The 24,823-nt window shown below is 43.8% G+C and overlaps 1 protein-coding gene and 1 long non-coding RNA gene across 16 annotated transcripts in view; both read right to left on the minus strand.

Moving 5' to 3' along the window:
- The window catches only part of LOC124189045, a 51,135-nt gene extending 42,203 nt beyond the window's left edge, over positions 1 to 8,932 (minus strand). For 5 of the 15 annotated variants that reach the window (XR_006872593.1, XR_006872596.1, XR_006872590.1 and 2 more), the window contains exons 1-3: positions 8,811 to 8,925; positions 8,552 to 8,657; positions 8,186 to 8,382 (exon numbers count right to left, since the gene is read on the minus strand). This is a non-coding gene — a long non-coding RNA (uncharacterized LOC124189045). Of the gene's footprint in view, positions 1 to 8,185; positions 8,383 to 8,551; positions 8,658 to 8,810 lie in introns of all 15 variants that reach the window. The other 10 variants (XR_006872602.1, XR_006872601.1, XR_006872599.1 and 7 more) reach the window with 5 other exon arrangements.
- A 6,524-nt stretch (positions 8,933 to 15,456) lies between these two features.
- LOC124208099 (RNA polymerase II degradation factor 1-like) lies at positions 15,457 to 18,196 on the minus strand. The gene has a single exon (XM_046605817.1). It carries the CDS (start codon positions 17,769 to 17,771, stop codon positions 15,930 to 15,932), a length of 1,842 nt encoding a protein of 613 aa, XP_046461773.1. The 5' UTR covers positions 17,772 to 18,196; the 3' UTR covers positions 15,457 to 15,929.
- Positions 18,197 to 24,823: the final 6,627 nt, after the last annotated feature.

Raw genomic sequence — 24,823 nt, forward strand, 5'->3', positions numbered from 1 at the left:
TTCCTTTTTTTTTTCTTGGGCTATTTATTTTTTTCGCCTACCAAACTTTTTGTTTGGATTGCTGCTGTTTGGCCCTTTTATAAATTGCCAAGTCACCGGCACATATAATCAACAGTCCAAGTTGATTTTACACAAAAAAAAATAAAAAAGGGACCAGCAGAAAAGGTTGTGACGACGAGTGTCGGGACCCTGAGCGCGGCCCCTGTAATCGCTCTGCCATATTACAATGCTCGACGTGCCGATATGTCTAGTGTCGATTTTTCGTCATCATCATCATCGTCATCATCATCATCACCATTAGTGGGCGGGTGTATTACAGGGGGAAGAGGAGGAGGAGAAAGGTCGCGGTAAAGTTGAAAGAAAGTTAGCAAAAGGCTATTAGTATAGACCCAAAAAGTCGGCTTGCGCCTATGGGTGTAGACGCTGCACGCAGGGTATTTTGTGCACGCCAAGTGGAAAAAGAATAAGAAGGAAAACGCTTTTCTTCTTTTCTATGGTCGTGACATTTTTCAAAAGTATCGCGGTCTAATCCATCCGCTAATCTTCGCGACTCACCAGTCACCACACGGTAAATTTTCAATACATTTTTTTTTTCAATTTCAAAGCGATAATGGCGGTGTTCCCGCTACATTTCTCCCCTTTCAAAATGTAATGCTCATGGAAAGAAAAAAACAAACAAGAGAAAATGATAATAATAAAAAACAAAAAAGTGGAACTCGAAACTGTTTTGGGTGATGCCGCATTGACCGAAATGACCATATGGTCGGTCTACTGCTATGTACACTAGTGAAACGGCCGGCGGTTGTTTTTACGACGTTTGATTGGACAGTGCGCTTTTTCTATATCCATCTTTCTTTCGTTTTTTTTAAAGAAAAAATGGCCCATCACATGCCCATTTCGCCTTTCAATTTTCGCCCTTTGGCAAAAAAAGAAATAAAGTCGAAAAGAAAATATCTTTTTCTGGTCCGTTTGTGCCAAAAAGAGGCTGGCTTGTTGATGTCAATAGCCCATGTTATTATCACCCGGAGTAGTCGCTGTTGTACAAACACAACCGTATACTATACCCCGGCTGCGTCGATAAGGTCAGCAATTTGCGCTTCTTCAATATAATGTCCTTTTTTTCTTTCCCCCCATCAATTTTTTTTATTTTCCCCGGCAATTTTTCGACAAATAAACAGCTCCATTTTCTGGCGGTTTCAGCTGGAAGATTGAAGGGGGGAAGAAGGGCAATCGAGAGAGAGGGGAGAAAAACAAAAAAAAAAGGAAATGTCGACCTTAATTTTTTCCCTTTGCTGTGTGAGGGGATCCTCGACGACCAAAGGCAAATCAGAGAAGAGACAGTGAAATAAAAGTTACCGACAATTGCACATGAAGCGAGCGCGGCATTTCTGTTTCGATGTCTCCGAATCAAAAGGCCACAAGAGTCGAAACCTTTGGACCTTAACAGCCTGTATCTGTGCCAGCCTTCTCCGCGAGACGAAATAAATGCCGACAGTCTCAAAAGAAGCAGAGCAGAGCAGAAAAACAACGAGGACAACCAAACAATCGGCTCGAGAGGGACCCCCATTACGGCGAGAATAATGACAGAACTCGACGTCCGACACGTCTCTACCTTCATTTCCACCACGCCCACCACGACCTCCTCAACTTTCAATTCTTCTCCAAGGTGATGATTCAGCCCCCATTTTTTTCGGAATGTATCGTCGACACTTTTTCCAACTTCATTTTCAGGTGGAAAACAAAACAAGATAAAGATTGGCTGAATATGGCGAAATGAGATCTATATTACCACTTTTTGACACCTTCATCCGCAGGTAATTAGATGGTGGGAAGGGAAAAAAAACAGGTGAATAAGTTTAGTGACGTTGACATTTCCGATTGAAAAGTCATTTGAATTTTCTCTGGTCGGCGGTTCTTACACGGTGGTAGGTAAAAACAGATGGCGGATATAGACAGCCGAGCTGTTGTTTCCATTGGTTCACTGTTTGAACACACCTTGGAAAAATAGACGCACAATGTCCCGAGGTGGGTAATAATAACGCATCCAGCACAACAATGATAAGAGAAAAACAAATTCACCTTTAGGGTGGTTTCGCCTTCAGGTGAAACTCGGCACAAAGTGCAATTGAAAAGAAGTTTCTTCTTCTTCTTGTATTTAACTTCCTTCTTCCCTTTTGCTCTTTTTCTCTATCTCTCTCTCGCCCCCGTTATTATGATTTCACTTCATTTCCTCCGCTGTTTTTTTTTTTCATTATGCATAGACCTTATTATGTATATTCTCGTTGATATTGTCTTTTCGTTCACTCGGCGTAAGCACGGTAGCCGGGGCAGCACATCCGGGGGTGATCCACTCTCCCAAATAAGGGGCCCTCCTTCTACCTTTTATTCTTATTACCTATAGACGTGTATATAGTCTAAGCATTATGTAGTCGAGAGAGAGAGAGAGAGACCCACCTACCTCTTCGAATTCCGCTTCGAGGTGCTGCAATAATTACAAGCATTACCTCAAAGAAGCTTGTGGAGAGAGAGAGAGAGAGAGTGTGTGTGGAAGCTATCAGGCTGTTTTGTTTTAAACACGAACCGAGGCGTTTGAACTTTACTGCTCCATCCTTATAATAACACGAGGAGGAAATTAATTGTCTGGCGCAAAAGAATTCCAGACGATAAATCGTCGAGTGGAGCTGATTCGGTTACCTGTTGGGCAGCGCAGCGTATGGCCAGGGAGTATAAAAAGTCGAGAACAAAAATCAAGACAAGGACGCAATATATAAAGAAATGCAATGCGTAAGCGTACACCGCGCGTTATTACACCGGCATCAGCAGCAGCAGCAGCGGCAGCGCTGGATTACGCTGTGAAGCGCTGACTGTATTAACATTCCGCTGGAATGCTTTTCCCCAGAGATAAGTGTAAGAAGCCGGTAGCCGCTGATGTTAGCGCAGCAGTCGATATAACATATAGGCAGAGAGAAATTTACGTTTCATTCCGTCCGCATCTCTTTTATATCGACGCTCTTTGGCTGGCTGGACTCGCATCCAGGAGCCCTGCTGTTGCACCTGAATGACGCGATATCTATCTATGTAATAACATTAACAAGTTGAGACACAGTTTGACCTCTGCAGCTTTTTCCTCTTCACCTGTTTGCTCCTGCTGGTCCTGGCTCTCTCTGTCCGTGTGTGCATGCCCTTAATGGCCTGATAAATAAAGACTTGTCCAGCAGAAGGAGCAAGGTGTATAGAAGAAGTCAAGAAGAAAAAGAAGAAGAATACCAGGTGAAAAAAAAAAGAAAATCAAGAAAACACACGCGGAAGAAGAAAAAGAAGAGAGAATGAAGCCTCCCTCTGGCGCTGTTCATCAGGAGTCTAACCGGCCCGGGCGAACGTTCACAGCAGCTACCTATCTATCCCGGTGGGTCGTAAAAACATATTTATATTTATAAGTGAGGAGGGTCGCGCTATAGTTCTTGCCCCTTCTCTTCGGGGGCCATTCTTTTAATCACGAACACCTGCACACACATTTGCTTTTCTTTTTTTCGTTTTCTTCAGTCGTATCTCTCTATATAGCTCAAACACACACACAAATATTAGACGACGTGCAGGAGCTGCACAGGAACAGTTCGAGATGTTCTCGGCCAGGCCTGTAGGTCACTGCATATAGATAGATACACCATACTATTTTCAAAACAAGAGAAAATAATAATTACGCTTCTAGCGCTATGGTCTACCTAGATATATGAGGCAAGTGCATATCCCCCAAATGCGGGAGTCTTATGTTTTCTTGTTCTTCACGAAAATGATGTAATAAAAACGAGCATTTTCGGTTCAGTTTTTCATTTGTTTTAATCACGTGATGATTTGGGATATTCGTGTACAGCTACTTGTTGTTTTCGGTGGCTTTCTCCCACGACCTGCGTGCAGTGTCACCCAATCAAAATCACGATTTGATTATATTCCGGCCATTTTCAACTTTCGATGCAGGAAAAAATTGGATTTCTATTCTTTTCTTGTCATTAAAAATTCGGTTGAGTTTTAAATTCGACTTCCAGCGACATTAGAATAAGAATCTACACTTAAATTCATTTGAATTTAGAGAAATAGATTCTATTGCTAGCTGTGCGCTGCAGGCAGGATATGATGTACAAACACACGTCAATCATCGATCCCGACTCCGGAGCAATTCCTTCCTCCCGTCGTAATATCTTTTTTTTTTTGCCAAAAAGAAAATGGGCCTTTAAATAATGTTAAAAACAACAACTCATAATGAAGGTATATGATGGTTGTATACAACCAACTTTTTGACGGGGCATTTTATTTATTTATATGTTTGCCTTTGCTCGAGTGTATGGCGTGCATAGACGCACCTAATGACCGCAACATAATACCTCCCCGCACACAAAAAAACTAAATAAAAATACCCGAGTCCGAGAAGAAGAATAAGAGGAGTAGGGCTGGAAATATGTTAAGAGTAGAACAACAACAACTCACACACAAAAAAAGAAAAGTAAACCCATCAAACTCTAGAGAAAAGAGAGAGAGACGAGAGAAAGAGAGAGAAAAAGATTAGAATTAAAGATATATCAAGAATGAGATGAGACCCACCACGATGGGACGGTTGATGGTGAAGTCAGAGACAGCAGCTCAGCACCTCCGCGAGGTAAAAAGAAAAGAAAATGATGTGTATACGTTCATAGCATTTTGCTCTTTTTTTTTTGTTCCCCCTTATTCCTTCCTTCTCTGCTCTGCTCTGGCTGTGGCGTGTCGGGCTATGCTAATGACAGAGCTGGAGCTGCCGAAAAACTGCTCAATGAAGAACAAATGCCTGAGCCCTCTTATTTCTCTCTCTCTGGCTATATTTTCTCTTCTTTTCTTTCTTTCCTCCTCCTCCCTCCAGTTCCAACCTTCTTCTTCGACTAACACACGTCTTTTAGAAACACAACTATACCGGCAGCTGTGCATTCACACCTTCAAACAATGGGGCTCTCCAAAAACACCAACATCAATTGGTCTATGCCATGCATATTATACAAAAGAAACAGGTGAACCATCAAAAAGTAACCCAAAGAAGAAGCTAAGACGAAAAAGAAGCTATAAGCTAGAAAAGAGAAAACGGTTCGGGGACTCATCTACCCCCCATCAAACTCTTAAATTCCACTCGAGTCGCATGGAAAATCACGACACCGTGAAAAGTGTCAAACGTGTCGCAATGACGGTCGTCTCTCTCTCTCTCTCAACACCTCTGACGAACATTTCCAACCTAAAACAGCTGACCCCAAAAATGAACGGTGGAAAATGGTTCACAAAAAGAAGAGAGAAAATATGGCACGTATTTTCGTGATTGAATGAAATCCCGGCAGCAACACAATTGGCGAAAAGTGTCGGACGAATGAAAACAGAAAAAAAGGGGGGAAATTGTTGGCAAAATGTGTCAAATGAAAAACCACACGCAGACTATTCCGCGGGTTATTTTGAAAAGAAAAAAACCAAAAATCTTTTTCGAGAGTTTATTCTTCTTATTCTTTGGCTAGGTGCGTGTGCACTTCTTCCCTCTCGGGCATTCCACCATGAAGGTATCCACCTAATTAAATCGCGGCATTGGCTCAAACACACACACACACAAACAGGCCGGGGAGTTATCAGAAGAAAAATGAAAATGCGCGAGCTATAGGGGGAGAGAAATGTACTGTAGCAACTTCCAAGTTCCATTATTTCCTTTTTTTTATTTTTCATTTTTTTGTTCTCTTGTTGTTTCTTTTCGATTCTCGGGAGTGAGAGGATCTAATAGGACTTCTGTACACCCCCTCGGTCGACGAGAGAGAGAGAGAACCATCTACCAGAAGAGCGCCAACAAAAGGAACAAGAAGAAGAAGACGGAGTGTTCATTAAAAGAGCGAGCTGTGAATTGGGAGGCCGGCTTCTATGTATCGTTGGTCAAACACAGCATGGTATGCCCATTCCTCCCTGTCCAGGTATAAGATAGCATAGAGGCCTACGTGTTGTGTGCAGGATGAGCTGTTTAAAAAAGCCAATACGATCGAGTGTTAAAGGTGAAAAGAAGAACAGCCAGAAATCAAAAAGGAATAAGAAATCTTCTCCCTTCAATCTCCTGGCCTGGCTTCGCGCTATCTCTAAGAGGTGAAACATCACAAGAAGTGCGAAGGTATGTGTCTTTAGCTCATGTCCAGCCAAAAGAAAGAGGGGAGATCCCCCCCCCCCATCAACCCAAACATCGCAGGTACATCTTCTATCGGAGACAATAAATCAGCAAAAGAGCCAAGCAAGGCCCACAGCATAGCGCTAGATCTAAGCAGTATAGTGGGGCGCTTTGGTTAAAGGCTAAAAAAGCGACGACCCCGGTGTGCCAGGAATTTGTAAGCCCATCAGCTGTTCAAGGTGTTGATTACAGGGGACCGGTCACCGCGCGCCAAACACAAATTGTTTGAATTTATATTTTGAAAAATAAAAAAAGCAAAGCAGATAGGAGGGGTCACAAATTGCACATATATGGGCATCGACCCATACGAATTTAACGCTGCGATGTGTCGATTGCTGTGCTGCCCACCTGTGCCTCTTGACACACACCGCCGAAACCAACCGAATTCTTTCATAATAAGTGAGAAATAGAGGGCCTCAATTTCAGCGCTATTTCACCCCTCGATGAGAGATGCGAGTTCTTCGCATGGGAGTGTGTGTGTGTGCCGTGTGTTCCCGGGGTCGATTGCTGCTACTGGAACGGGTCAAACTCCCTCCCAAAAAGTATTTTGGCTGGCTGGTTATTACCTACTTTAATCCTCCTCATTTCTATCCGCGCATTCCCATTGAAACTTTTCTTTTTTTATGGTTTATGACAGAACCGGTAGCGAAAACGAACATGAGCGCGCGCCCGTAGTAACTAACACACCTGTGCCTCATAATAATATCGCCCTATCATTTTTGAATTTACAAAAAAAAAAAAAAAAAGAGAAAAGAAAATTCGTTCTTCATTTTTCACCGGATGTTTGGCGGACAAAATGCGGGAGACGATAAGTTGGGCCATAAAAATTCCGAAAGGCCAATAGGGGGGAAAAAACACAAGAAAAATGTCCGTTTTTCACCTTCAAACCCCCCCAAAAAAAACAACACGCCAAATAATAATAAAACAAACAAAACGGCAAATTCACGCCTTTGGCTATTTAAGCGCCTACAAGGAGACGCATCCGGCTGCTGTCTCTATGTGCACGCTAGATTAGGAAAGATTCGAGTGCAATAAACGGGGACCCCAGACCAACGCACACACGAAAGATAAAAGCAACAAAATTAAAGAAATGGCGGTCAAGTTTGTTTCAATATTTGAAAGAGAAAAAAAAAGAATGCGGATATCTAAAAGGCGGCGAAAGGAAAGACCTCCCGTCGATCCAAGAAAAACACTCCACAAATTAAAAACGGGAGGGAAAAAAAATCTCTGTGCACACACACATGCAAGCGCTTTCGTGTAATGATAAGTTGCATATTCATCGGCCGTGAGTGTCCGCATCATCAACACCTTCTCGCTCTTTTTGCGTGTGTAAATTTCCTCGAGAGTTTTCTTGTTCGTTTTTCTCATTTCATTTGAAAAAAAAAAAGAAAAAGAAAAAATTTTATTTTATTTATATCGACGAACACGCCGACTCGGCGGATTTCCAGATAAAGAATAAAAGAAGAAATAAATAAATAATAAAAAAACGAAGAAAGGAAGAACAGCGCAATCAAGACTGTGATATTTTTCCCCCATCACCTCTCCTCCTCCATCCATCTATAATCTGAATGGGTTTGATACCGCGATCACGAACCCGTTAAAGCTATATAGACTATAACGCCAACAAGCAACGAGGAGGTGCCCGGTGTGGCGGCAGGTCCCTCTTGGTCGTAAAATTTTCTAGTTGGGTTGAACTTCGCTTGAAGTGTTTAAAGTTAAAATGTGTTTCGAATGTGTTGTTTACCCACAGACAAAGTTGTGGGGTACAAAACAAAACAAGCCTGATCTGCAGTCGTTCTACAAATTAGTTTTTCTTTAATAAAACAAAAAACCTGACTGAGTCAACAAAAACGACAGGAGAAAAGAGTTCTAGTCAACGGCATAGCTCAGGAATAATCGTACTCGTTGCTATGTAACGATTTACAATCGACACCGCCATATAGTCACCAAGGAAGACTAGAGATAGATTTGTCCTACCTTTATGCCTGGGAAATACAGCCAGGCATTCCACAAGTGCTCCATCCGCAGAATAGTTGGAAGACACCAGGCAGGATAGGAAAAAGAACCTCAGACTCGTGAATACCCCCATATTCACATGGGCGTACACGAGGACAGAGGGGATTTCAAGAAAGGAGAAGAAGAGATCCACGGTAATCAGATGGGATGCTGTTTATCTAAAAAAAAACAAAAAAAAATGTGTTACGAAAAATATTTAAGTAATGCAACCCTAATTGTTATAATAAACAGGATTATTTAAGGTTTACAATACACTGCATTGGTGCAAGTCATGCATCATTAAAAAATCTATCATTTCACAGGAATGAAAGTAATGAAAATCAATACCCAAGCGATTATACTTGGATTTTTCATTTTTGCTGTGACAGGTCAATACCAGCACCAGCAAAATTTGCATATCTTGTGGTTACGATGGCTGGCTCTGGCCTCAAATCTGTACAAAGAAAGAAAAAGGTTACACAGAGCAAAAATAAATGCCATGAATTGACATGATGAATGCTAACCAGTAACTAAAATTTCACAAATTAGGAAATAGTTCTATTTAAGCTCCCATATTCATTATATTTGCATTCTTAGTTTTATTTACCTGCTTAACATTGCATGGAGTGTGGGTTAAGCGATTCCATGAAGAGTTACCTCAAAGTTCACATAACGACCACATTTTTGTCATTCTATTTTTTGTGCTTCTTTTCGTGCAGCCACGTTTAAAAAAAAGTGATAACTGATAAATTTGTCCACTATAGTTATCACTATTATTCACTAATGACTAATGACTAATCAGCCCGCCACTTTTCCGAAACGTGTTAGACAAAGCGAGAGCACTAGAGCAGACGACACATCTTCTCTTTTTATTAATCTTGGTTAAGATATCGATAGATTAAAAATCGACCCCTCAATAAAAACCGATCAAACACGATTAAAAGCGGTTTTCTCACTCGCGTTCGACATCCGCTGAACGGATCTCGGGATTATTTTAGTATTTTTAGTTCGTCTTATCAAGTTACACTCCTGCCACATACAAAAGTAAATATTCGGACGAAAATCGCAGATAATTAGTTTTAGATCGAAACCCGCCACGATAACACCCCTCAGGACTCGCTTGGCTAACAACACACTATACACAGCATAGAAGAAGCATTAAAAAAAAGGATATTATAAGAATAAAGGTCACATAATATTTGGTTATGACCTGGTCGTCGTCGTTCTTTTTTTTTTTTCGTTTTTTTTTTGAGGATGACTTGCGGGTCTTGATATTTTCCTTTTTTTGTGTGTGGCTCAGACAGTCGCAGTCCGTTGCATATTGCATCATATAAACGCCAAAAAGAAAAACCGAGGAGAGAGAATGAAAACATCTGGTCCCGCCGGCACGGTCTCCCGCGTCTTCATCTTTCCTCCCCATTTTTGGCCAAAGTTCGCGACTTGCACCGCATATCACAACGGCCATCAAAAAATAAAAATTTCTTCGGAAAAAGAAAAGATGCTATACACGCTGGAAGTGAAAAATAACAGGGGAGAAATAATAATATAAACTTTGGGTGTATTTTTTGTATTTATTTATTTTTTTTTTGTATTATTTTTATTGCCATTTCATCAACTCAACATGATGGGAGTCAAAGGTGTCGGCCTCCTTGAGGGTGGATGAAACAGAGAAAAAATGGCAGCACCCCAAAAAGAAACAAGGCATAAAACGCCGTTATATAATATAAAGATAGACACACACACATACGCAACATTTTTTCTGTTTCCCCAACTTGTTATTTTATGTCTTTTTTCTTGACTCGGTAAAAAGTAAAAAGCGATCCGAAATTTTTTGGGAAGATGGAACATTAACACGCCGAAGCCAACGAGCCCTGATGTGTGTAATGAAGTCTGTAACCGAGCAAATAAAAACCGGCCCATATAAACATATCTCTCTCTTATAGCTCGACGGCCTTTTGTTGATGTGGATTCTATGGAGGATTTATGCGTCTAAAAACGAAAAGAAAACGACATCACAAAACCAGACGATGGAAAATCGATCGTTATCATTTCTGTTTTTAAACTTTCCCTTCCAAAGTGTCGCTAGTTGGTCGGGGTGGTGTTGAGGAATTAATAACCACACCATTTGCAACGGGCGGAGGGAAGCTGAATGATGGTCCAGGCAGGTCCAGGTGAGAGAGTTTTGGGGAGGAGCGCTCGGGGAATGTCGGCACACCATCTTATGTACCAGTCCAGGTAGAAACGGCTTAACGGCAGCCAAAGAAAATTCTGCCATAGTGTTAATAAGTATAGGAGAGAATGAGAAAAAATGTGTCACCCTCAAAAGACGCAATAGGGTTCGATGCTGGTGAATAGGGCGCGTGTTGTTAAAAGCGCGTTCACATTTTCCGCCAATAATAATTCGAAAGAAAAAGGATCAAAAGAGAAAGAAGAAGAAGAAAAAGAAAAAGGTGGTCCGAGAAATTGGGGTGGTGGTCGATAGCCGCCAGCAGCATCTGAGCCCTTGAGGAAGAAGAAGAAATAAAAACTAAAAGAAATGGAAGGTGGAAAATCCAGTGCAAAAGAAGCCGACCGATGCACACCTGTTTCTTCTTCTTCTTCATCATTTTCTTGTTTCTTTTTCTTTGATTTTTCCCCTTAACTCCCTGATCGCTTTCTGCTCCCTGAGTGCGCGTCTTCGGTTGGGTCCAGGGCGAGCTGCTGGTGAGACTGGAAAGACATTCCACAAGAAACAACCAAAGAAGAAATGACAATGGGCATTATCGTAAATCGACACACACACACACACAAGAAAATAAAGCTTTTTTCTTTTTCCTGCACACACCTACATGGAAGCTCAACACACACACACGTCGCGGCGATATCTTTTTACAGTAATGTTATGTATATGGGATGCATGCCAGAGTGTATAGGCTTATACACAACACATTTATTTATATTATATGACACCTCTACCGAGCGTCACGCCGCCATCGAACGTCCCCCACGAAAAATACAAAATCGATTGGGCCTTTTTATACACACACACACACACACACTGTGATACTACTATATATAGGCGGCGTTGAAAGAGAGTGTGAGGCGTGACCGTCAAATTGCGCGGGCCTTACAAAAGAGCTAGGAAAAACCCCCCCGAAAATTTTTCACAAAACAGCCGCTGCCGGTTTTTTTTATTTCTAGCCGTTTGAAGACAAAATCTAAAAAAGGAAAGAGATCTATTGGATATTATATTATAGCAAATTCTTGGTTTATTTCAACAATATATGTTTGTCCTCTCTGCGCATTTACTTGGCCCGATTACGGATAATGGTTCGTGTCGAAAGATGAGCCTCCTTATTTTCTATTTGGAATGTGTAATAGTTGTTGTTACAGCACCGCAAAAAGGCAGGCCGTCTCTATAGACAGACCAGACACTATGTTACAGTAGGTGTCGATGTTGTATACAGACGGACGCTGTTTTCCCAAAACTCGCATTGGTCACGGACTATCTTTTTTGTGACTGTACAGTGCGTCTACTGTGTAAGCGCACATCTATCGCGCGCATAGACCCGCAACTGTTGTTTAGTTTATCGCTTTTCTCTATTGAGAATAGAAATATGGCTGATGCGCCTTTTTGCGGCTCTTTTCGCCACGACTCTGTCACCAATCGATATCCCAAGATAAAAGGTAGATATACCCATTCAACAATAGCTGGGGGGAAAAAAAGCTGCGTAAGATGAACCACCCCGTGTCCAACTGGATCCTTTTGAGCCAATGATTTCCAGTCGCCATCAGATCTATAGCGACTTGGCTGATGTATACCTATTGAAAGGGAAAAAAAGCGTTTCTTTTTATCTGGGCTGGAACGACGTGCCAACAGCCCCAGTTTGTTCAACTATGCTTCTAGTATCAATAGAATATAAGACCCACTTGACCATTATTACATGCTGGCTAGCCTATTATATGTATAGACTAAAAAAAAAGGTGCTGTGAATGTAGACACACGTATATAGGGCTGCTGGCTCGCGCCAGAAGCCTCGGCTCTGTGAGCTGTACAGTGTATACAATAAAGCTCCTGTTTGCCGTGGTCTGGCCATGTCTAATACTATACGTATATCGGTACATACTACATTTCTGTTTTCCCTCTCGATAGTACTGCTGCGCATTTATCTAGTAGCAATTCCCATCAGAGCATTTAATGGCTTTTCTTCTCATTTTCTGTACTGCGCCTGGAACGATTCGTTGCTGGTCGTCGCTCTGGAAACGGCGTGAAACTCGACTTGGCACACAATAAGGCGACGACCAAGAAAAAACAAAAACAATTCCCAACATTATCGAGGACATAAAGTCGCTCCGAGGGCCTCTCTGGTGGTTGGCTGGAAAAACCGCATAACGATAACACACACACCCAAATAACACACCAACAACAAACACACACAGAAGGGGGGGAGATCTATAAGAGCGAACCTTAAATAATAATAATCAAGCGTCAGAGAAAATCGTCGACGGCCGCTGCGTGTAAATTCCAATATTGAAACAACAACGAAAACCCAAACTGTTGTGCGGTGTGTGCTGGAAATGGCATCCCTGTGTACAGTTATCCGTACACACACACACACAGTCGAACTAGAGAGATCCATAAAAGTTGACACGACGACAGGGCGCGATTGGAAAAACGAAAGGGAACAAATCCAAAAAGATAAAACAAAACTATTTATTATGGGGGGAGAAAGAAAAAAGGTCCCCCGAAAAAATTCTAAAAGGGAAAGAAGAAGAAGAAGAATTAAAAGAAACTTTTGCTGGTAGACAGCCTGGCGGCTGAACAACACTCATTTGAAGCTCCTTCGGCGGCTTATATATTTTCCACACTCACACGTGTATACATATACGTAGACGTGTATGGGGTCTCTTTATTCTTCTTCTTCTTCTTGTCGACCCTTCATTGGAATCACCGGCACCCCTTTCTATATCTTCTTCTTTGCCCTCCTCCTCTCTTCTTCTACCCCCCATTTAAAAAAAAGAAGAGATTCTCCGGCAACAGCAGACGTTGAGGCGGCGGACAAGTCGTAAAAATCGTAAACACGGTCGAAAAAAAATAAAGGAAATAAAATTTTTTAAAAAAAGGACGGCCAACTATAGAGAGCTATAGCAGAGAGAGAGAGAGCTCTAGAGCAGACACAAACGCACGATGGGCACGCGCGTTTTTATCCAACGGGGAAGAAAACAGAAATATCAAAAAACCAAAAAATCTTACATCATATTGGAAAGTCAAAAGCTCTGAAAAATGAAATTGAATTCAAGAGAGAAACGAAATTGGATGGGACAGAGGGTTCATTAATTATTCGTATATGCAAGGGAATCTGATTGGATTAAAAAAATTCCGGATCACACGTACATCCAGTGCGGGTTTTTTAGTAAATGAGAAATCGTCCGAAATCGCCTCGGAAACCATCGGCATGGCATAGTCGAGGCGGTGATGGATCTGGGAGAAAAGAGATGATTATTACGCATTATCCAATCGGTTGGTGTAAGCTATAGTCTCTCTGCTCAGTGCGTCTATATATTAGGCTCGCGCGCTGGATGGCCAGAAGGCCCTGTCGTTTTCATGATCGATAAGAACTGTCAAAAACTTTGACGGTTTAGAGATATTATATTTTCTCTCCCTTCTTGCGCATTCAATGGGCAACAACGAGGTGGTGATGAGCCACTTGTTTCACAAACAGGTTTCCCCTCTTCAACATTTTTTGATTCTCTTTGCTTTGTTCGTTCAAATGCCACCGACATATTTGCCGGAATAAAATCAAAGGGAAAAAAACAAACGAGCCGGAGAAATATATATAAACATTGGAAATGTACATACGTATAAGGACAACAAGGCGACGACGAGGAGGAATCGAAAAAAAGTGTTGTGTGATGTCCTTTTGATGAATCGCTGCCCGTTTTCGGTGGCTAGCGCCGCGCTATCGCCCGTCCGGCATAAGCCAACAACCGACTAAGTATGTTTGAGCCTCTTCTTCTTCTTCTTCTCTCAAATCAGCGATGCAAACCCAAGTCATTCTTTGATGTAACCGGTCATCCGTCTATCTGCGTTCTACCTGTGTCTGTGTGTGTATACCTTCTTCTTCTCCTAGATATATTCCTCTCTCTCTCTCTCTCTCGTGCCGACCGAATGAAATGAATCAAAACCCAAAAAATCCTCGCCAACGGGTTATTCTCGCCGGTATATTTGTTTGTGTCCATCCGCCGTGATGAAGACTGATGACACGACACCAGAAAAATCAAAAAAATAAGCCGCCTGGATGGTAGAAAGAAAGAGAGAAACTCTCCCAATGATATACCCAAATAAATATAAATAAATAAGTCAAAAAGCCGCTGGTTATTTATTCAAATGGATGGCCTACAACGATTTCTTCGTTCCCATCAACGCGCGTAACCCTGATTCGATTTCTGCCTTCGTTTTCTTTACCTAGTTGTGTGTCACTGCGCCGTGTTGCCTCTTGCATTACAACCGCACCAAACGAATCGACCAATTTACTATACATTGGCGGCTGGCCCGCAGTATCCATCGCCCGCTTCTTGTTTGCTCGTCGCATTCGCCCATCAGTTAATTGGATTTAAGAGCCCGTGAAGCTCGGCACCGAAAAGAACAAAACGAGATACGTCTCCCTGCGCCAAAATCGGGGGTGGGGAAAACAAAAGTTGCAACTGCAATGTAGTTACTACACCGGGAGAGATGGAGCCGGCACTCTGTTATCATTGATTGCGTGCCGCTGTGTGTTTGCGCCGCTGCACTCACGCAAGAGTCGAGTGGCATATACGCAAATAGAGGCAAAACAAATGAATCGGCAGCATCACGTCAAGAGCGGAAACGAGACGAGGATCCTTTTTCTCTCTTGTAGCGCCGGGCATCGTCCAGTCCAGCAGCAGCAGCACTCAGACGGGATTGTATAATGAATCACATCATTCAAAAAGGCAACAACCGCTCGGCTGTTGGAGGACGCACATGCAGCAGCCCAGGCATCAGACGATGGCCGCTCAGCCAAGAAACAAGTTAGGAGCTCAAAAGGAGCCCTGAAACGTCAACAACACCAATCGCTTCTCCTTCTTTTCTCCTGTTGGCCTTTTTGTTGTTGGTTAAGCAGCCGAATAATGAATCGCTTGGCAACGAGGCAGCAATGACGTCATGAAGCCTATATCTGATTTGGGTGAGTGGGTCTTATTGCTTTAATATCTAATTCGCCCGCTCGAAATGAATCAAAAAGTCGTTGTTATTTTTTGTTTGCATTGCATTTCTCCTTCTCTCGCACACACACACACAAGTGAATATTTTTTTTACAAAAACATAGTATAGGCCTAACATGTACACGCACACGAGAATGACGATTGACACAACAGGCAGATTTGGTTGAGGTAACCCCTTGAAATGTGATGATTACAAAATGAACAGATCTAATAATCGGACAAGAGAAATGAAAATTTAAAACACAAGAAAATGATAGGAATCAAACAGCAGTTCAGCAGCAGCAGAAATGTCTTGTGTGTTGTATATCGAGGAAAATATAATAATAATAATAATAAATTTGGAATTTGAACTGAATTCATTTTCCCTTCTCTCCGCCATCTTCAATTGAAATTTACAGATATACTTAAAATTCTCTCTCTCTCTTTTATCGTTTGCGTTTTCTATCTACATAGTACAGTCATCTCGCGATGGATTGGATTTTTATTTGTGCTGCGTTGTTGTGAGTCAAATGGATCTGAGATTGGGACTGAATCGGAAGACGCCGTCCTTACTCTTTGGCGAGTCGGCGTCGGGGCTTGGGCTTAAAAAAACACCGGCGTGATGGTAGTGGTGGTGGAGGAGGTGCTGCTGCGGCGCACCCGCCGCTCCTGGGTGCTGGTTGTTGACGGACGGCGAATTGGGTTGCGGCCGCTGATGGACGGACGTCGCGGGTGGAGACAGCGGGCTCGGCTGCAATTTGTCCCGGCTGCAGTCGGCCGCCGTCAGAAAGGGATTGGGCCGGTGGAGGTGGTGCTGGTGAGGGCTCTGCGGGGAGACGGCCGGCGACAGGGACGACGGCCGGCAGTCCTCTTTAGCTGGCCCGTCGCCTCGATGATTACTGTGCCGGGCCAGCCCTAAAAAAGCCGCCGAGGCGGCGGCGGCGGCAGCTGCAGCGGCGTACATCCCGTGAAACTGTTGGTGATGCTGCTGCATGCTGGCGTAAGGGAAGGCGCCCGACGGCGCCATTCCGGCGTAGGCCATGTAAGACGGAATCGGCATCAAAAGGTGCGGATGCTGCTGCTGCTGCTCCGCCGGCTGCTGCTGATGTTGCGGCGTCGAACTTTTATTTTCAATCGGTTTGGCCAAGGCGGAAGAAGCGGATGGAGGCGGAGGGGTCACAGTGGCCGGTCGGGCCACTTCCTCGTCGGCATCCTCGGCTTCAATGTCCACTTCCGACTCGTCGTCGGATGGTGAGGCGGATGAAGAGGACGACGAATCGGCCGCCGAGTCTCGGTCGTCGAGGAGGAGCATTTCACTTTTGTTGCCCAGCATCTTCTTGTGTTTGGCGGCCGGCTGGTCGTCGTCGGACTCGTCCGAGTCGTCGGCGATGAGACTGGCGATGGTGAAGGATCTTTTGGGCTTGGCGTTGCCGCCGGAGAGGCTGTCGGCGCCGACGGGAGACGATAGGCTCGTCGAGTGACTGGTGAATTTACCCAAAGGCGACGGCTGCTGGTGGGCACTGATGACGGAGCCGAAGCCGCCGTGATTATAGGCCGGGTAGGAAGAAGGAGAGGCCATCGACGGGGCGGGTCCATGCGGATGGAAGCCGTGGACGCGCTGCTGGGCGGCCACAGCGGCCATCATGGCCGGCGTCGGGTGGTTGGCCGCTGCGGCGGCTGCAACAGCCGCCGCCATGGCCGCCTGATTGTAAGCGGCGAATCCCATGCCGTAAGGAATGGCCGAATAGGCCGTCATGGGACCGCAGGCCGACATGTTGGACATGGCCACCTGAGTGCTGGTCGCTGATGGTAGGCTGTTGGGCGCATTGTGTTGCGGCTGCTGCTGGGCAACGGCTGGCAGAGGAGAAGGTGGTTCTCTGGGTGCCGGTCCGGCTGCCGTTGGTGTTGATGCCGGCCCAGGTGTGCCGTTATTAGCCGCAGCGGCCGCTTGCTGCTGGTTCTGCTGCTGCATCATGCGGTTCATGCTGGACAAGGCGGCCAACTCGGTTTCCAGGAGATCCTTGTCGGCTTTGTGCAACTTGAAGCGCTTGCGGCGACGCAGGAGCGACCCGTTCTCGAACATGTTGATGGCGTTGGGGTGGAGGGTCCAGTAGGCGCCTTTGCCCGGGCGGTCGGGCCGTCGCGGCACTTTGAGGAAGCAGTCGTTGAACGACAAGTTGTGGCGGAGTGAATTCTGCCAGCGCTGCGTGTTCTTCCGGTAGTAAGGGAACCGCTCCATGATGTAGCGGTAAATGTCGGCCAGCGGCAGCATCCGCTCCGACGACGACAGAATGGCCATGGCCGTCAGGGCGATGTACGAATACGGCGGCTTCTGGTCGCCGTAGCTCTCGCGACATGGGCGCGGCATTTTTTTGAATGATTCTCTTCTTCTTCCGACTCCCGTGTCAAATCTCTTCCGGATGGAAACTTTTTTTAAGACGGAACTCGATCGGAGAAACAAAATTGTTTGGGTCAGGTGCGGAATGATTAGCGCATCGAAGGGGAAAATGTCGAACAAAACGGCACTGGCGCTCACTAAAGTGTCACTGGATCGTGGAGTGTGCGGATGAGAAATAATCAAACCAACAGGGGAGGCGAAAGTGAAAGAAAATGCACTTTGACGGAATTGAAAATCAACTGAGCTGGTGGGGGAAAGGGCAGGATGAGACGTTGTGCCTGCAGCACGGTCGCTGATAGAATGTTTAGTTCCAGGGGCCAGCAGGCTGGAATATAGCCCAGGTTTTTCGGTTCGAAAAAATAGGAGGGAAAGACGGGCGCGGTGGGAGGTGGTGAGTGTGAATCCTCCGCGTTGTCTCTGCACTCGGTGGGCCAGTGGAGTCGGCAGGCTCCGCCTCTTGGAAAGCCGAGTCCTCCTCCAGCCGATTGGTCGGCCGCCAGGAGCCAATGGAGCGTCAAGAGCCTCCCGCTCTTGCAGCACCTCCTGAAAGGCGCTGGGTGCATAGGAGGTGGGCTGGACCACCTTATATTCCTATCAGATATTCTCTTTTTTCTTTTTGACCATTTTGTGTGTGTGTGTGCGTGTGTGTGATTGTAAAATGTGTCTAACTTGGTAATCAGCCCATTTGGATGCAGAATCTACAACTCCACATCGGGAACGTCCAAATAAAAACACGGCGCGCTCGAGAAAAACAAAAACAAAACAGACACGCCATAGCATTTTTTTTTTTCAAAAATAGAAGCGCGAATCTCCAAACTAGATCAAACTTTGAAAGCAGCGCATTATTGTCCATAAAAGCCAAATACAGAAAACAAAAAAAGAAAAGGCAACGACAAAGCCAACTCGGTCGATCTGCGTGTGTAGAGCGCCAAGGGCTGGCAACGTCAAGCGAAACGTTTCATCTTTTATTTGATTTCTATTTTTTTTTTTGGTTTTTATTCAAATATTATATTGATAGAGAGAGAAAGAAAAAGAGAAGCTCGACGGGTTCAACGATTCGGCGGCCTCGATTCAGACGCGCGTGAATCGCCGACCAGCAACAACGGCGGCGGACCCGCGCGTCTGCTGTCAGCTATAAGTGGCGGGCGGCATAATATTCAATTTGAATTGACGGCGGGCATTGAATCGGACGCGGGAAAAAATCAAGCCGATTCCCATACCCAAGTCATGAAAAAAAACATCAAACAACAACAACAACAAAAAAACAACAAGTGTTTGCACCGTAAGTGTTATATAACCGGGAAAAAAAAGTAAAAAAACCAAAGAGACTTTCCTTGTCATTGGCAATCGTTAAAATACAAATTTGAATAACCCCGAAAGTGACTATCTATAGTGGGTATATGGAACCGCACATCAGGCCAAAAAGAAATGAAAAAGAAACATATAGTACTATTTCAGTCCTTTGAAATGGGTGCGGTGACGCTTGCCTCTTGTGTATATATACATATCAAATCCCCAATAGAAATCCATCAGGGCGAAAAGATCTGTTTTAACATCCAGATCTTTTCTTTTATTTTTCTTTTTATTTACCGCGGCGTTATATTATTATACGCAGGCATATGTATAGTATACCTACCTCGTTGCCGAATGAAGAAGAATAGAATAAGCGTTTGGGGCTTTTGGGGCTCTATTCTATATGTTCTTTCGCCCCCCTTTTTTTCATTTTTCCAAATGCACCGAAGAGAAAAGAAAAAGAAGAAAAGGATCGATTCTTTTCCAGAATACTCTTCGCTCTGTTTCTTCGCTTTGATGGCGTTCTTTCTTTCTTTCGAACCCCCCTCCAAAGTTCCAATTAGATATATAGACAGGTTGGTTCTTTATACTCTCCGTATTGATTCCTAGTGGACATAGGCCTTTTCCTCATCCAAAGAGGTGGTGGGCTATACATCCAGAAACACAAGAGGGGGCCAGGTCCATACGAATTTCGTGCTCATGTTGCTCTACTCCAGTTGGATGTAGCTACAGTATAACAACTGCTGCGTGTACTGGATATGTATACATGTCGATCTTTCTTCTTGGAGGGGTTTTGGTTTTTTTGATTTTTTGGGACCTTCAACTTGGCCCAGCCCTCCTTACGACCCGACTGACAGGTCTCCAATCACGTTTCACACCTCGGCCTGGCAGAATCCCTCTGACCCTTTGCCGCTAATGACCTGGTACACAACAACCGCACTCGACGGGGGGTTGCGCGCTCGCGCTCCCCTTCCCAAAATACGCTGGCCCAGCCAAACGGACCCAGCGCAGAGAGATAGAACAAGGGTCCGCGCTTCCCCCAATAGATATTGGGGGGGAACAAAAAAATCCCTTCATGGCCCCTCTGCATTTTTTGGTTCCACGAAAGAAGAAACCAAAAAAAAAAAAAAGAATCGATTGTTTCTCGAACTTTTTCCTTTTTTAAATACGTATAGATGTAGATGGTGGACGCGGTCTATACACATGTCGAGATATATGGCTCTAGGGTCAGCTCAGGTCAGCGGCTCCGTCCAGTCTGTCAGATCCAGCCTGGAGAATCCACCTTCTATTTTCGCTTTCCCCCTTTTAGTTCTTGTGTCTCTCATCATGACCGAAGAACATGGGCTACCATTGGTGTTATAGTTATGTTCTTCTTCAATTTTTTTTGTTAGCCAAAAAGGGTCAGCGGGAGATCTTGTTGTAGCTTGTATAAATGTATGTATATGATTGAACCCCCCTTTGCGTTTTTTACCCCCTTCGCCACAATATATTATAACCCCCCTGTAGTAGATATATATACTACTCCCTCCACTGTGTTTCTCTCTACATAATCATAATGTATGCAGTGCTTATTCTATCGCCTCTGCCTTCAGTCATTCCATTTGGTGGAGAGAGAAAAAAAATGAAATACAACACAAGAAAAAAAAAGTAAAAAAAGTTTGAGAGGCTCGGATCGTTTGAAATCCGCGCCCCCGCTGATTGCGGGTGTATAGAACTACACACGGTTGGTTCTCTTTCTCTCTCTCTCCTTATACATAACTGACGCTGTATAATAAAACTGACACGTTTGCCTGTGTGCCAGATTTGTAATTTTTCCACAAAGAGAAAAAGGGAAAATCTCAGGACCACCATCATCATCAACCAGTTCGTCAATGATCGGGTAATTACGATTATAGAATTACGGAACATTGTCGATAGAAATCGGCGTGTAACGAGCGCACGGCCGGGGGTGTGTGTGTGTGGGGCGATATGTAGCCTTTCTCTCTCTCTTTTTATTCGGACGGCCCAACCCGAAAATTCTACAAGCCAATTGATAGTCAACGAGGTACGTATATAACCCCTTTCACTGTATAGACGATGGGCTCACAATGTATTATCTAACTAACAATCATTCAAAGCTGTATAGATCCTCGGCTGCTGTTGTTGTTGTGTTGTTGTACCTACACGCCAGGGATTCGTTAACCAGCCGACTGACGAGTTCCGTGGAATCAGAAACTTGTTATTATGATTGTTATTATAAAGCCGGATGCCGATAGATTGTGCCCCGGCTGTTTAAGAGACGAGAATCCGAATCCGTTCGATCATTCGAAGAAAATGGCCAATAACAACAACAGCAACACCAACACCAACAACTTTCTAATAGAAGATGACGCCATCACGGTGATGTAGCACATCGCAAACAATTCAAACACTTCTCATTAATTGGATTAACTGTGTTCTACAAGTTAATAGGGGGGAAGAGAGTCTATCTATTAAAAAAATAAAATTGGTCCAATTTTCTAATTGTCATCTCATCAGCTATTACAAGAATTATAAGAGAGGGACACCCACAGCTATAGTAGAGGGAGGAAGAATCTAACAATCGATTTCTTCGTGACGTGGGGATCAACATTCAATATTCGTGCCTATATACTTCACAAATATGCTCCGAGTCATCTCGTATAGATTTTCTCATTCTATTCTTCTTCTTCTTCTTCTATTTCTGTGTGTGTGTGTTATTTGTAAGTTTTTCTTTTTCTTTCCTTTTTTTAATACATTTTCCCGTGGCCTACAGGGAGGATCCTAGAAGTTTTCCTTTTTTTTTTCTCTCTTTCGGGGAGGGACGAGGGGGGTTGAACTCTTGGCCCAGGGTATAAGACCTTGTGACTCGACGCAGGGGGTCTGGCCCAGGTGTGAAACTTTGGGAATCTCTGGGATGATTCTATACACATAGCTACATATACTGCAGCATACATACGTGTGTGTGTGTGTGTCTATCTGTACATATATACATACATATATAGTATACACGTACAGATATATGCATGTGTGGCATGGGGGGGCCAATGGGACGGCCATCAGGTGTCGTTCTTGCCTCTCTTAACCTGTAAAATAACATACCCCCTCTTGTTCTTTGGCACTTCTTCAAAGACAGTGGGGGCGAGAAACCGAGAAAGAGAAAAAGGAGAGAATGAATAAGCCTACTGGGCAGATTTATCTCTCACAGTAAGAACAAGAGTCTATACGTGTATTCACTCTGGTTGAGAGAATACACTCCCAACCCCCCCAAAACTTTTATTTTATTTTTGTTTTTTCTCTCCCCTTTTTTTTAACCTAGCTCTTCTTCTTCTTCTGGCCGCTGATGGAAATGAGCGGATGGCTCCTAAAAGAAGAAGAGAAAAAATTCTATCTCTCTTCTATTTTAAGACAATTCCCGCGCGCGTTTTTTTTCCCTTAAAAAAAAAAAAAGGTGGAAAACTATTGAAAGGTTTTCAAACACCTTTTTCTTTTTTTTTCTTCTTATCTGGTTAATTCTTTTGAAGGAAAAAAAAAATTTCTTGGAATTAAAAAAAAAAAGATACGCGCACAACAATAGGAAAGACTTTGCATTTTCTATTATTTCTCTTTTTTTGATTTTTAAGCCCATCAGCAGAGCAGCCGAACCGCATCCCTCGCAGGCGCAACAATATTTAACAAACTAGTCAAAACAAAACAACCGAAAAATTCGTTTCTTGTTTTTCTTTTTCTTCAATCCCCCTCTCGGTCGAGTCGTTATAACGCCATTAACGGAATCCCGTCGAAAATAAGTCGCTGGTTTTGTTTTTTCTATACAGTAAAAACCCTTCACTCGAAAGTGTTACGAGATGGATCGATGCGTTCCTCCTCTTCTCTCTGGGAAGATCTTGGACGTGAAGTTTGTTCCACAATCTCCAAGAGTTTTCTGTTATTGGGCATAAAATGACGTGAATTATAAAAAGAAAAGCTATCGGCAACATCGCCGTTAATAGTCCCGCCCGGTATCAATCCAAGTAAGTGCGCAGTTACATAATATTTAAGGACATGTATATACTGCACTGTGCACATACCCGTTGATTTGATTTTAGCGGCGACGTCATCCGTGGCCCAACGAGAAACAATCAGATATTATAACTCGACAGGAAAAGGGTTACTTTTTTTTCGGATGCCGTGTAGGACGGTGATTGGATATAACATTATGTTTATGTATATTATTCATTTGCCGCGGAGGAGGAGGCTCCTCCATCATTCAATCACAGAAGAAGAAGGTTTCTCATCGGAATCTTTTCTTATATAGATAATATTATTCGATGGATCTCAGAGCTGAGCCCTGGCTGAGCCTTGTAAATAATTGTCTTGCTGGGTCGGTCTTCCGTTAAATGTTATTTCCGTGCGGGTCGAGAATATAATAATAAGAAACTCTTTATTCTTTCATATCTTTTCTTTTTAAAAAAATATTTCTTGTCGGCCTCCCACGCCTTCGACTCGGCCCGGCTCGTCTCCTGATTGAATGAATACATTTGAATCGAGTTAACGTCGACGCGCCATATTTCATCCGGCAGCAGGTCTCAGCAAGTGACGTCTCTGTTGCGCGTTCTCCTTTTGAGCGCAAGAGATCTTTCTGACAGACGCACCAAAAAAAAAAGAAGGATAGCACTCTATCCATGTATACATTTAGAATAGTAGTATAAAGCCATCAAAGAAACCTTTTTCATAAAAGTCACATGCGAAAAATGTTCGACGCTTTGAATGCGCGTGTAAGATAATCAGTTTCAATTTAATAAGTTTCCAAGCCACGGAGAGGCCGCGGTAAATCATTTCTTTTAAAATTGCACAGCTTGTCTTTTTGGGCAACATGTTATGATAATAAACACACACACGCCGGCAGACGAGAGAGATTATTCCGATTATTCAATTGGATAAACACAGCAGCGCTGTGTATAAAGGTGGAGCAAAGTTGTGACTCTTTGGTGACGTTGGCGCCGATGAGTCACTGTAGAGGACGAACCCACTTTGTTATATAGCCAAAATGTCGGCAGAAATGTCGAACCATCACCCGACGTACCACAGAATGAAATGTAAAGACTCAATCTCTCTCTCTTGTACAACAACTATTGTGGCGTCTAACGTACCGTAGAGTATGGAAATGACTCTTGGGTGACAAAATATGTCTCTCCTCCACACATTACACGGGGGACAGAAGAGATCCATCTTTCACCATTTTTCCAACTGTCATTCCCAGCCGAGAGAGAGAGAGAGAAGGTGCGTGCTGGGCGCTGTATGTGTATTTGTTGTGTTGGCGTGGCTTGAAATAGCCAAAGTGGCAGGTCACGACCGAAAGATCATCCGTCTTGTGATCGTACACACGAACGAGACACATTTCGGAAAGAGAAAAAGTTGGTCTCAACTCTGTGCATTATATGTGGGAGAAGAGAGAGACGGAATCCCATCACTTTCGGGCCGCCGCCACCGCTGCAACATCTCCTTATATGAATTTTTCTACAAAAAGGGACGACACACACGGAGTGAAATCACCGAAAAAAGAAAAGAAAAAGAAAAGAAAAGAAGAAGGGAATAGATGATGGTGATTGGCAGGTTTGTGTTTGGCAACGTCAAGGCAACAACGAGCCACACACCGGGACGTCCTCTCGCATCCTCACCAATAACCAGCGCCCATTCTCATCTCTAGCTTTTCTTTAGCCTGCGCACATCTCATGCCAGGCTGCTGGAAAATG

This window comes from Daphnia pulex, chromosome 2, assembly GCF_021134715.1.
Source record: "Daphnia pulex isolate KAP4 chromosome 2, ASM2113471v1".
NCBI lineage: Eukaryota > Metazoa > Arthropoda > Branchiopoda > Diplostraca > Daphniidae > Daphnia > Daphnia pulex.